Here is a 14,298-nt window from a genome sequence, read left to right as displayed (position 1 = left end):
AATAAGAATCGAGAACCTCCCCCCCCAAGATTTGGCCTGGAGAGTGGAGTGAAAATGCTTCCCCCTCCACTGTGCCATTAAGCAGGAATTATCAGAGCTACGAATGTGTGTTTCTTGTAAAAAAAAAGCAATTGCTGTTTTAAGTTGCTTGATGCATGAGAACACTTTCCTTCTTTTAACAGGGTAATTAAATCCTTGACATTCCTGCTAATGAACTTTAAAAGGCTATCCATTGTCCCTGGCTGAAAATGTAGGTTGGTAAGCACAAATGCTATCAAAGTTCCTGTTGTTGGCCTTGAGGCAGGAACATAAAACAAATATGAATAGAGATAAACACTGCAGAGCCAAAGTTAGTATAGACTCCCAGAACAGTAACAACAATGAAACCCCCCACTCTCCTCCCTCCCTCTGCCCCAAACCAAGACAGCTGCAAAAATCCACAGCATCCATCTTCCACTCTGTTCCATATATCATCATCATCAGGCTCCATTATTGTCATTCAAAATGCATTTAACACTCCCAAAGCAAAATTTAACTTTGTTAGAAGCACAATCAGTTAAGGAAAAAAAAGTTCCTTATAAAATAGAAATATCTTTCTTTGGCTTGGCTTCACGGACGAAGATTTATGGAGGGGTAATGTCCACGTCAGCTGCAGGCTCGTTTGTGGCTGACAAGTCCGATGCGGGACAGGCAGACACGGTTGCAGCGGTTGCAAGGGAAAATTGGTTGGTTGGGGTTGGGTGTTGGGTTTTTCCTCCTTTGTCTTTTGTCAGTGAGGTGGGCTCTGTGGTTTTCTTCAAAGGAGGTTGCTGCCCGCCGAACTGTGAGACGCCAAGATGCACAGTTTGAGGCGATATCAGCCCACTGGCGGTGGTCAATGTGGCAGGCACCAAGAGATTTTTTTAGGCAGTCCTTGTACCTCTTCTTTGGTGCACCTCTGTCTCGGTGGCCAGTGGAGAGCTCGCCATATAACACGATCTTGGGAAGGCGATGGTCCTCCATTCTGGAGACGTGACCTACCCAGTGCAGTTGGATCTTCAGCAGCGTGGATTCGATGCTGTCGGCCTCTGCCATCTTGAGTACTTTGATGTTGGCGATGAAGTCGCTCCAATGAATGTTGAGGCTGGAGCGGAGATAGAAATATAACCTCCTAGTAAAAAATAGTATAAATGTTCCCGATGATCTTCTCACAGAAACTGAATAGAAGAAAGTACTCACGGGACTACAGCCCAAGTGGGGATGTTATCCCATAAAATGTTACTAAGGCAAGGACGGCCAGCTGGTCTTCACCAACCAAATTTTGTGTGACAGAGGCTCGAAAAATTGAAAGTAACAATAATCAATCAGCCACCGACACCAAGCAAAGTGATGTGGAGGGATGACCGTCTATATAACTCCAGTTGACCGAGTGCAGCCACTTGTTATGATGTGAAGTTGTGCAGGATATAGCAAGGAGGAATTGAGTCCTCGATTATATAGATCTGACATTATCTCCCTCATTCAGGACTGTCATCCTCACCACACGGATCTGCAGGCCATGGTATTCCAATGATCCTCTCTGCCAGGCCTCACAGATCAGAATGTCCTTTATCTGATAGTGATGTCAATGGAGAATAACGTTCTCCGTCCCAGAGCCAGTTTAGATTCTAATGAACAGTGAGCTCTATCGATCTCTGGCAGAAATGGGAGCATCTCATTCCCAAAAAACCTCACATAATAAATTTGGAGAGGAATTTTGTAGGGTGCCCTCCTTCAATAGATTCTGTCATGCCCAGGATACCCAGGTTTTGCTGTCTACTCTGGCCTTGCAGGTCAATGACTTTAGCTGTTAGTTTTGTAGGCAGGAGCAAACATTCTCTAAATCACTAACACACTGTTTCAGGTTGTCCAAAGCGAGTTCAAGAGATGATAGTCATTGGCCATGTTCGTCCACTAATAACCGGACTTATAACCATATAACCATTTACGGAGCGGAAACAGGCCATGTTGGCCTTTCGAGTCCGCTCCGGTTCACAGATTTTGTGCGTTCTCATTGGTCCCGGTAGATCTTCATTCAATAACGATGGGAAAAGCTATGCTCCAGAACTATGAGAAATACAATAAACACAAGGTTATGCATGATACAATATAATTCAATACCAACGTATGGAAGAAAATGTGCTTTCTGGTCACAGAACCATACAGCTCAGAAATAGGTCCTTCAGCCCAACTTGTACGCGAACCAAGTTGCTCATCTGAGCTCGTGCTATTTGCCTGCCCATTGCCTATATCCAGCCATCCCCTTCCTATCCATGTGCCTGTCCTACTGTCTTTTAAACATTTAATAGTACTCAACCGCTCCATCCTCTGTGTGGACTTGATCGAATTTAATTTCTAGCAAGTTAAAAGAAGTTTTAAAGTCAGCTGCTAGTGGGTGTCTGAATTAGTCCAGTAGCTGGGAAATAGCCTCCGTTGTTAGGCTAGTTGCCGTTTCTTCTTTTTTTTTTCCCCTGATTTACCACTTCTTGCAGCCATTTTGAGGCAAACACAAAATAAGAGCAAGATGCAACATCTGTAACAATTGGTTGTGCAATAAAGAGGTGAAAGGAGTGAAATAATAGAAAGTAGGAAGGAGCTCATGATTGTTGTGTGCTACACCCTACAGCTGCTAACTGGAAGTCTGTGTATTAAAATGTATATTCAAGGAGTGACAGCCTGGTGTGCTGCAAGAGTTTTCCAGTTAATCACAATAGCCTATTGCTTTCCCTTTACTTGGGTCTCAAAGACAAGGCCAACATTAATCCCTGAAATGCATGCAAGATGATGTTGAGGTACCTCTGAAACTGCCACTGACCTGGTGGAATTAAGAAGATTTCTACTCAAATTCAGAGAGTTAACAACACCAGATGGTAAGTTTTCTGCCTTAAAGGACATTAGCCAATAGGATGGTTCTTCATGAGAATGCAGTTTAATGGCACTATTAATACAACTCTAAATTCCACAATCTTTATTTTAATCTCCTTAGTTTCAAGAGAGATTTCATATTACTCGCTCCAGTCATTTGGTGTCTACCATCCCTGTTCTATGTCAATGAGCCTTGCCTGTTGAAATTGACGATGCACATGAAGGTTATGATCAAAAATATATTTCTGTGCTTCGTTAATGAACTTGTATCCTCGTGGTGTCATGGTGTAAGATCTGAGTATTTTTTTAAAATTAAGTCTAATAATAATGGGTTAGTGCTTTATCTTTACTAAATTCCAGGGCAAATATTCCAATTGAGCAACAGGTGTTCTCAGAAGAGAATTTATTAGCCAGAGAGCTGGGCAAACAAGGCTGTGGAAAGCTGCAGAAATCCGTGTGGACTATAGAGGGAGCATGCAGACCAAGTGAAGATCTAGTGTGATCTCTTAAAAGTTAGCAACACAGATGTGTTACTTGGAAGAACCTTTCTGTGTTTATTTTTGTTTTCTAGTGATTGTCATTCTTGAACCATGTGAAGGAGCAGACACATACCTCAACGGGAAGCAAGTGACTGAACCAACTGTACTTCGATCAGGTGTGTATTTCAGCTCCGAGTTGGATGGCATGAAGCGGATCCTTTGACCACCCATATCCATGCCAACCATCTATTATCTATCAATATTCATTCTGTTTACTAAAAAAGCCTTCCTAGCTTAGTACGTCTTGACAATTTGATAGCTCATCCAGATGTGAGAGAAACTGCCCTCACCACCTTCATAGACAGTGCATACCAAATTACAAATGCCCTCTTACTCCCTTACATCTCACCTTATAACTTCTGATCTTAGACACCTCTGGCATGGCAAAAGTTTTGTTACGATTTACATAATTATGATTTATGGCTCTCATAATTTTATCCATCTGTTCCTCTCTCAGCCTTCTTAGCTCCAAAGAAAACAAATCCAATCAATCTATCCAGTCTCTCTTCAGAACTGAAAGATTCCATTGCACACAACATCCCAATGAATCTTTTCTGCAACTTCTCTAGCCAATCACACCCATCTAATAGTGTGGCGACCAGAACATTGCACAACATTCAAGACTTGGCCAAACCAACATTTTCAGCACAGAAACTCTCCCTACTCTTACGATTTCTATCCAGGCCAATGAAGACAAAGTAGAACCACTCCCTCCATCACCATCCAACCCAAACCAAACTCTTTAAATTTCAATGGTTTTAACACTATTTCGATATTTTTAATACCAAAATCGATAGCTTCCCATTTTCTGACATTAAAATCCATTTGCTATGGTATTCCTGCTTCACTTAAATTAATAATTTTTTTAAATTGTGTGTAGCTAATGGTAGAACCAGAGAATACTACAGAACAAAAAACAAGCTATTTGGTCCTTCTAGTCTGCGCCAAAACATTACTCCTTAGTCCAGTAGTTCCCAAACCTTTTTGGGCTGCTGCTCCCTTGGGCTCCAGACCACATCCTGAGCATCCCCACCCTATACAATGGCGCTAGGGTAAGGGGGTTAGTGGCAGCAGTGAGAGGGGAGGGTAGTGGCAGCACTGTGAGGGGGTTTAGTGGCGGCACTGAGAAGGGAGTTAGTGGTGACTCTGAAGGGGAGGTTAGTGGTGGCGCTGAGGGGGGATTAGTGCCAGTTCTTGGGGGGGTTAGTGGCAGCGCTGAGATGGGGGTTAGTGGCAGCGCTGAGAGGGGGGTTAGTGGCAGTGCTGAGAGGGGGGTTAGTGGCGGTGCTGAGAGGGGGATTAGTGGTGGCGTAGAGAGGGGGGTTAGTGTTGGTGCTGAGAGGGGGGTTAGTGGTGGTGTTGAGGGGGGGGTTAGTGGTGGTGCTGAGAGGGGGGTTTAGTGGCAGCGCTGAGAGGGGGGGTTAGTGGCGGCGTTGAGAGGGGGATTAGTGGGAGTACTGAGAGAGGGCTAAGTGGTGGTGCAGAGAGGGGGGTGAGTGGCAGCACTGAGAGGGGTGATTAATGGAGGTGCTGAGGTGTTTAGTGGCAGCACTGAGAGGGGGGTTAGTGGCAGCACTGAGAGGGGTGGTTAATGGAGGTGCTGAGGTGTTTAGTGGCAGAACTGAGAGGGAGTTAGTAGCAGTACTGAGGGGGTTAGTGGGAGTACTGAGAGGGGGTTAGTGGTGATGCAGAGAGGGGGGTTAATGTTGGTGCTGAGAGGGGGATTGGTGGCGGCACTGAGAGGGGGATTAGTGGTGGCGTTGAGAGGGGGGTTAGTGGTGGCGCTGAGAGGGGGTTAGTGGTGGTGCTGAGAGGGGGGTTTAGTGGCAGCGCTGAGGGGGGGGTTAGTGGCGGCATTGAGAGGGGCATTAGTGGGAGTACTGAGAGGGGGGGTTAGTGGTGGTAAAGAGAGGGGTGGTTAATGGAGGTGCTGAGGTGTTTAGTGGCAGCACTGAGAGGGGCGTTAGTAGCAGCACTGAGGGGGTTAGTGGGAGTACTGAGATGCAGAGAGGGGGGTTAGTGTTGGTGCTGAGAGGGGAAGTAACAAGTAAACAATACAGTACATGATAAAAACAACATTACGGCACTTTATCCCAGCGTAGTGTAACTTTGAGATCAGAAGGATGAAGGACTGCACGCCAGATGGAGGGTAGATTATCAATGTCGTTATTCTGTGGTTCAGTAGCTGGTTTAATTCATTGGATGTGGCTCCAGCCTTTTTCTTTCGTTCGCACGGCAGTGTCTGTAATCAAAAATACATAATAGGGCCCATCCCAGACAGGTTTCAGTTGGTGATCTTGCCATGCTTTTACATATACCCAATCACCCGGTTTAATAGAATGAATAGGATACTCCAGGGGCAGAGTTTGAGCTAATAAACCCTCTGTCTTAAGTCATCGAGAGAAGTAGAAAGTCCCTGTAAATATTTAGATATACATTGGTCATTAGCCTCAGGGATAGGGGTATCAGTGTGGAATCCCATGTAAGGAAGACCAAACATCATTTCATATGGTGAGACCGTAAGGTCCTTACGAGGGGCTGTGCGAGTTCTAATTAGAGCTAAGGGTAAACATTTAATCCAGGAGAGGCCAGTTTCCTCATGAAGTCGAGTGAGCTGATTTTTCAAGGTTTGATTCATTCGTTCAACACGGCCTGAGATCTGGGGGTGCCACGGGGTATGTAGCTGCCAGTCTATTCCCAGTCTTTTGCACACACCCTGGAGTACCTGAGAGGTAAAATGTGTACCTCGATCCGAGTCAATGGTTTGAATCATACCATATCGTTGAATCACAGATTCCATTAGTATCCTGATAACGGTGCTGGCACGATCATTAGGGGTCGGGAAAGCCTCAACCCATCGTGTGAAATGATCTACCATCACCAGGAGGTATTTGTAAATTCCTATCTTAGGTAATTCTGTAAAGTCAATTTGTATCCGTTGAAACGGGCGTACGGCTATATCGCGACCGCCAGGCATTACCTGGTGCATAGATTTCTTATTTACTTTCTGACAGATTGGACAACCCCGAGTGCTTTGTTTGGCTATTGTATATATGCCTGAGCAATAAAAGGATCGTACAAATGTATCCACAGTGCCTGTGTTCCCCAGTGTGTCTGTTGGTGTATCTGATCAAAAATTTGCCGAGCTAAGGCTTTGTTCAGCACTTGACATCCTTCTGCCGTCCACCACAACCCATCGGCAGTTTGACGCATTCCCTGGTCTTTCATAGAAACCTCCTCTTCCCGTGAAAAGATGGGAGTCTTTTTAACCTCTAGTGGGGTGGGCAGTAACAGCTGCATGTCTATTTTCTCTGCTAGTGCAGCCTGTTTGGCAGCTGCATCTGCCTGTCTGATTCCCTGGGCTTCGAGACTGTCACCACATTGATGGCTTCGTACATGTACTACAGCTATTTCCTCAGGTGGTGTAAGAGCATCCAGGGATTGGACAATTAAGTTTTCATGGATCAACTTCTATCTAAGGATAGAAGTTATCATTCCCCGTTCTTTCCAGATCTTCCCAAAGGTGTGCACTACACCAAAAGCGTACTTTGAGTCCGTGTAGATAGTGCCCACCTTGTCCTCTAGACCCTGGAGTGCTCTACAGAGGGCATACAATTTACAAGATTGTGCTGACCAATGACCAGGGAGGCGACCGGCTTCAATCACCACTCCTTCTTTCCCATCCACTACACTATACCCGCTATAGCGAGTGCCATCAATGCAACGGGAAGATCCATCAATAAACCAACTTTCACCCTCCTGTAAAGGCTCATCACTTAAATCCTCTCTAATTTTGGTCTGTAAATCTATTACCTCTAAACATCCATGCTCTAATTCATTTATGGTATTGTCAGAATTTGGAGAAACCAAGAAGGCTGCTGGATTGTGGTCTTTATTCGTAATCAGGGTCAAATCATCCCTATCCATTAGGATCGCTTCATACTTTAAAATTCTAGAGTCTGTGAGCCACCTTCCAGCACGTTGTAAGAGAATATTACGGACTGTGAGAGGGGTGTGAACCATCATCGGGGCACCAAACGTAATCTTTCGTCCTTCCTCAACTAAAATAGCAGTGGCTGCGATGGCTTTCACACATTCTGGCCAACCACGACAAACGGGGTCTAAAACTTTTGACAGATAAGCCACTGGCTGTCTATAGCCTGCCCTCTCTTGTGCTGGTACTCCGGTGGCTACACCTCCTTTCGCATTGGTATATAGGTCAAATGGCTTATTTAAGTTGGGTAATGCCAACACTGGGGCACTAATAAGGCTCTGTTTCACCAAGTTAAAATCTTTAATCTCTTCCTCTGTCCAGACAACAGCTTCGCCCCCTACAATCGCGAGTTTATGATAGGGAAATCTGACCAGGCTAGAATAATTTTCAATCCAGATTCTACAGTATCCCACTAAACCAAGGAATTTCTTAAGTTCTTGGGCATTCTTGGGAGGGGGAATCTGTAGAATACCACGTATCCTTTCTGGACTTATTTTCCTAGTTCCCTGACTTACCAGATGACCTAAGTATTTAACTTCTGATTGAACAAATTGTAATTTGGATTCACTCACCCTAAGACCCTTATTCTCCAGAAAATTCAAAAGTTCAACAGTATACTGTTTAGCTAATTCATACGTTTTTCCCGTAATTAACAAATCATCAACATATTGTATCAACTGACAATTCTCTCTCCGAGGAGCCTCATCTAGTATTTGTTCTAAGACCTGACCGAATAAATTTGGCGATTCTGTAAAGCCCTGGGGAAGGACAGTCCACCGGTATTGATTCTTACGTCCAGTAAAAGGATTTCCCATTCAAAGGCAAGCATGTCTCTGCTCTCTGTTGCTAATGGACAGGTCCAGAAAGCATCTTTGAGGTCAATCAAACTAAACCATTTACTATGGGGATCGATTTTACCCATTATTGTATAGGGATTAGGTACAACCGGGTGACGCGTGAGAATAATTTTGTTCAGCTCCCTCAAGTCCTGCACTAATCGATAGGTACCGTCTGGTTTTTGGACAGGTAAAAGTAAAAGGTGACATACAAGGTTCGAGTATACCATCTTTCACCAACTGGTCAATTACTGGCTGCAGCCCCTTTTGGCCAGCTATAGGAATTGGATACTGTTTTCGCCTAATTACTTGTTCAGAATCTTTTAAAGTAATTTGCAGTGGAGGAATATCTAACACTCCTCTATTGCCTTTTTCTGCCCATACTCCAGGATTTATTAGTTCTCGATCTTCCTCGCTTAATAGATACAATTGAACACCGATACCTGATTCCTGTGGTCTGGTGCCGATGGCCAATTGGTCCTGTAAATCTCGTCCTAACAAACAAATTCCAGCTTGGGGAACTAGTAAAATATCCTCTGTTATTACCTTTTCTCCCATTTGTATTCTTACATCTCTTAATACAGGGACTGTAAAGTCTCTTCCTCCTACTCCCGAAACTATCACTGTCCCCTCTATCCTAACACCCTCGGGTGGTTGTAAAATACTAGACCGGGCTGCCCCAGAATCTACTAAAAATACCATCTTGTCACTGTGGGGTCCTATGCTTAAATTTACCAATGGTTCTCCGTGCAGCCCCACGGTGTGTATTGACTGAGAACCATGACTCCCCTATTCATAATCTGCTTCTTCCATCAGGGCGTAGGATTGTGTCTCCCTGGCTCGCATTGGGCATTCTTTCTTAAAGTGTCCCTCCTTTTTACAATGATAACAAACTAATGCTCCTGTTTCCCAATTTCTACCTGGGTCTCTACAGGGTCCCAGGAATGGTCGTCGTCCCCGGAATCCTCCTCTATTCCTCCATCTACTTGGGTCCCAACTTCCCCACCCCTGGCTCCCCTCCCAACGTCCAGGAGCTGGCACACAGTCCCTACCCTTTCATTGTTGTTCCTCCACTACTCCCTTGACTGCCTGCATCAAAATCTTAGCCTTTCCTTTCTGCTTATCCTCAGACCTCTGGACAAATGCTCTTTGTGCGATCTGTAGAAGCTGGGTTATTCCTTGCTCATGCCAATTCTCAGTCTTCTGTAATTTCCTTCTAATGTCTGGGGCTGAGTTCGTAACCTTTAATACTAGTTGTTCACCTGCTGGGGATTCTATCTCCAGACCCCCATATTGCTGTATGGCTGTACGCAATCTATTCAGGAATGCAGAGGGGGTCTCCTCAGGACCTTGGGGAACCTCAAATGCTTTCTTAAAATTCTGTCCCTTTGGGACAGATTCCTTGATTCCTTTTATCAAATTAACCCTATATTCTTCCATTAATGTGCGACCATCATTAGTATTCTTATTCCAATTTGGTTTTGCCAGGGGAAATTTAGCTTCTCCAGGTATCGCCTCTGGTCCCCCTTGGTGTTCCCTATCCCAGACTCTAATCCCTGCCTGGCGAATCATTCCATGCTCATCCAAAGTAAACAGTGTTTTAAAGATAGATGTTAACTCATCCCAGGTATATGTATTTGGTCCCAAAAATTGATCTAATTGTTCAGCACATCCTTGAGGATCTTCTATCAGGGAGATAATTTCTCTCTTAAAGTTACGCACCTCTGTACTGGTCAGGGGCACATTTACGAAACCGAGACCCTCCCCCATGGGAACTTCCCGCAGAGGTCTCATCCAGTTAGTTTCTGGCTTATTAGGTCTAGTTTCCTGCTCTCTGGGAAATGAATCAAAGGGTTCTGCCCTTTCTTCCTGGAGGGTCTCACACTGTTCTGAATTAAAGTCGCCTCTCTCTCTTGTCAATAGAGGTGGTAATCGAGTACTTTGTGAACGGGTCTTCATACCACTCCTACTTTATTCTCTTTTCTCTAGCTGTGGGGGAGGAGGGGGTGCAGAAGGGTAGAGCATAGGAGGGGGGTTAAGATAGGAGCTGGCATAGGAGGAACATAAGGTGGAGAAAGGGAATGTAACACATCCCATCCTTGTGGTTCAGGGACAAAAAGTTCCTTATCTTTCTTGTCCTTGCATTCCTTTTCATTCAAAACCAGTTGATCAAACGATCCCCTGAGCCAGCAGGCTGCATATTCCCTGCTCTCAAGATTATCTCTTTGGTTTTGATAGAGCCAGATGTTCAACGCTTGACACATCCAGTCATCCTCGGATCCGAGCTTTGGCCAATATACTGAACTCCCTTTAATCGGGCTTTTAACCCATTCCAAACAACAATACCTGACCATGGTCAGTTTGTCCTTCCCACGGGTTCTCCCCGCACCCCAATCAGATAACATTAATCCTAACGGACTTTGCTTGGTTATCTGATCCTCCCATCCTTCACTAGGACTCTCTTCCTTACTACTCACACCTCCCATACTAACAGGTAAGTAAAATTTCTCTTACCGAGATCCAGTAGCTAGTTCTAGCACGCTTCCTTAACATCCTCTCGTTGTTTGTTCTCAATGCCTCTTCTCGGATATCATTCGCTTCATCCACTGACCAGTCACCCTTCGTCCGTGAGTCCAGTTGAATCAGCTGGGGTGCACCTACCCCCGTCGTCAGGCACTCTGTCAGTGGAGGGAGTGGGATCCTGGACGAGTCCCCATTTGTTAGAAACAGAAGTACCTTCACAGAAATTGCTCGAGACAAAAATTGAGAACAAAGAACATTTATTATACAACAATGCAAAGTTGGGTGCTTCCTCTTACCATGGGAATACACACATACACTGGGGCTCACCCAACTTTTATACAGTTTATTTCAGTATAGGAATACCCTCCCCCTTATATTCTTCTGCCTCCTGGATAGGTTTGGCATTAGGCAATCCTGTCTGCCTTGGTGCTGTTTCTGTGAACTTTGAGGACCAGGGAGTATCCTGTCGGTGTCTCATCATGTCATTATCCTCATTGTCCTTATTCACAAACCTGTCTTTGTTCTAATTTACACCTTCCCAACTCTCAGGGCTACAACCTCTTCATATGTAAAACTTGCTAACACTGTCTAGGGCTTACTAATTACATAAGCAAAACCTGCTAATTCTATCTAGGGCTAGAAGACCCTTATTTTATTCAGACTAACTCTACTTCCTACATTCTATTATCTATTGTCTATCCTTATCTCATTCATATATATAATATAAGGTGAACTTGCTGATTCTTGTCTAAAGGCTAGAAGATTCTTATCTTACTCAGGCTGACTCTGCTTCCTACATTCTAATATCCATTTCTTATTCTGTTCATACTGGCTTTATTCATTTACCCTTATATCTATATTAGTTTCCTCATCTTCATATTTTTATATCAGTTTTACTCACCTCTCACAAAGGCCAAGATGCCAAAAGCTTTCTTTACCACCCTGTCTACTATGACACCAGTTTCAGGGAATATTGTATCTGTATTCCCAGATCCCTTTGCTCTTCTGCATGCCTCAGTGATCTACCATTGACTGTGTATGTCCTTGGTTTATCCTGCCAAAATGCATCACCGCACATTTTCTGGCCCATTTTTCCAATTGGTCCAGATCCCTCTGCAAGCTTTGAAATCCTTCCTCGCTGTCCACAGAACCTCCATTCTTGGTGTCATCAGCAAACTTGCTGATCCAATTTCCCATATTATCATCCAGATCAGTGATATAGACAACACTGGTTCCAACACCGATCCCTGAGGTGCACTACTAATCACAGGCCTCCAGCCTGAGAAGCAATCATCCACTACCTCTCTCTGTCTTCTCCCATTCAGCCAATTTTGAATCTTGAAGTCTGAACCTTCTAACCTCCCATGTGGGATCTTGTCAAATGTCTTTCTAAAGTCCATATAGACAACATCCACAGCCTTTCCTTCATTTACTTTCTTGATAACCTCCTTGTGAAAGTCTAGAAGATTTATTAAACATGACCTATCATGCACAAAGTCAAGTTGACTGTCCTTAATCAGCCCTTGGCTATCCAAGTAATTGTATATCTTATCTCTCGGAACTCTTTCCGACAATTTACCAACCACTGATGTCGGGCTCAGCAGCCTGTAGTTCTCTGGTTTACTTTTAGATCCTTTTTTAAACAATGCAACAACATGAACTTCCCTCCAATCCTCTGGCACCTCAACCGTGATTAAGGACATTTTAAATATTTCTGCCTGGGCCCCCGCAATTTCTACACTAGTCTCCCTCAAGGACCTTGAGAATATCATGTCAGGCCCAGTGGATTTATCTACCTTGGCTATAAAGCAGCAAGCCCCTCCTCCTCTTTAATCTCTGTATGTCCAATGGCCCTGCTGCTTGTTTCCCTTCCTTCCTTATCCACGAGGCCAGTTTCCTGAGGAAATACTGATGCAAAAACAGATCTCCCCCTACTCCTTAGGCTCCACACATAGAAGACCACTGTGATCTTCTCCAAGAAGATCATTTTTGTCCCTTTCTGTCCTTTTACTCTTAACACACTTGTAGAAACCCTTCAGGTTTACCTTCACATTATTTATCTTCCTGATTTCCTTCTAGAGTATTTCCTTACATTTTCCATACTCTTCTAGTACCTCATTTGCTCCATGTTGCCTATATTTGCTGTACACTTCTCTCTCCTTCTTAACTAGATCAACAATATTCCTTGAAAGGGTTCCTTCTGTCTGGTAACTTTGTCTTTATTCTTGAGAAACATACAAATTCTGCACTCTCAAAATTTTGCCTTTGAATTCCTTCCACTTACTGAACATATCCTTGCTCGAAAATAATGTATTCCAATCCACTCTTCCTAGATCCTGTCTCATTTCCACAAAATTGTTCTTTTTTTTCCTATTTAGAATCTCAACTCATGGACCAGACCTATCCTTATCCATAATTAACTTGAAACTAATGACATTACGGTCACTGGACCCAAAATATTCGCCTTCACATACTTCTGTCCCCTGACCTGTCTGGTTCCCTAATAGGAGATCAAATATTGCATCCTCTCTCATTGGTACCTCTATATATTGATTTAGAAAATTTTCCTGAACACATTTGACAAATTCTAAGCCATCCAGCCCTTTTAGAATATGGGAATCTCAGTCAATTATATGAAAATTTAAAATCTACTACTATAACTTTCTGCCTCTTACATCGGTCTGCTATCTCTCTACAGATTTGCTCCTCAATTCTCTCTGATTATTGGGTGGTCTATAATACAACCCAATCAGTGTGGTCACAACTTTCCTGTTCCTCAGCTCCATTCATATGGCCTCTGTCGACGAGCCCTCTTGGCAGTCCTGTCTGAGCACAGCTGTGATATTTTCCCTAACTAGCAATGCCACTTCTCCCCCTTTCATCTCAACCACTCTATCATGTCTGAAATAACAGATCCCCAGAACATTAAGCTACCCTTTCTGCAACCAAGTCTCACTAATAGCAATAACGTTGTAATCGCATGTACCAGTCCATGCCCTAAGATCATCTGCCTTTCTGACAATACTCCTTGCTTGAAATAAATACAGCTGAGAACATTTCTATCACACACAAAACCTTTGATTTTTGTCTATATGTACGGTCCTCTCATGACCTTTACCCTCCTCTAACATTCTTTCCTGCCTATCATTGATTTATTAGAAATCTTGGCTCTGCCCAGCACCTCAAACATTAACAAACGCAATGAATGGAAACCTTTGTGGGGGGACACCACTGATTATACCCGCAAACTGAGGTACTTGCCCTTGAACTGTCTTTGATCATCAGTTTGATTGAGGAGAGAAGAATCATATAATCAGTGTTATCCATCAAGAGCATCAAATTTGAATTGAAAATTATTATCTCCGCTGAACATTTCAGCTCATTCAAAATATATTCTTCCCTGTAAGTGCTTAATGAGGTTATGAGTTGGGCTTCAGTGTATAAAATGCGCTTTAACAGCTTGAGGAAAGGAAGTAAAGATAATCTTGGGCTTCTATTCATGCAGAATCCCTGTAAATGAGTT

The 14,298-nt window shown here is 43.8% G+C and overlaps 1 protein-coding gene across 3 annotated transcripts in view; it reads left to right on the top strand.

Annotated features, from left to right (window-relative positions):
• Positions 1 to 14,298, top strand: part of kif1aa (kinesin family member 1Aa) — a 381,215-nt gene that overhangs the window by 83,776 nt on the left and 283,141 nt on the right. For all 3 annotated transcript variants that reach the window (XM_069899341.1, XM_069899340.1, XM_069899343.1), the window contains one exon: positions 3,455 to 3,538. In XM_069899341.1, the coding sequence (XP_069755442.1) occupies positions 3,455 to 3,538 (84 nt within the window). The remainder of the gene's footprint in view (positions 1 to 3,454; positions 3,539 to 14,298) is intronic.

This window comes from Narcine bancroftii, chromosome 9, assembly GCF_036971445.1.
Source record: "Narcine bancroftii isolate sNarBan1 chromosome 9, sNarBan1.hap1, whole genome shotgun sequence".
Classification (NCBI taxonomy): Eukaryota; Metazoa; Chordata; class Chondrichthyes; order Torpediniformes; family Narcinidae; genus Narcine; species Narcine bancroftii.
The sequence above is the reverse complement of the archived record's forward strand: the minus strand, read 5'-3'. Positions and strand labels throughout refer to the sequence as shown.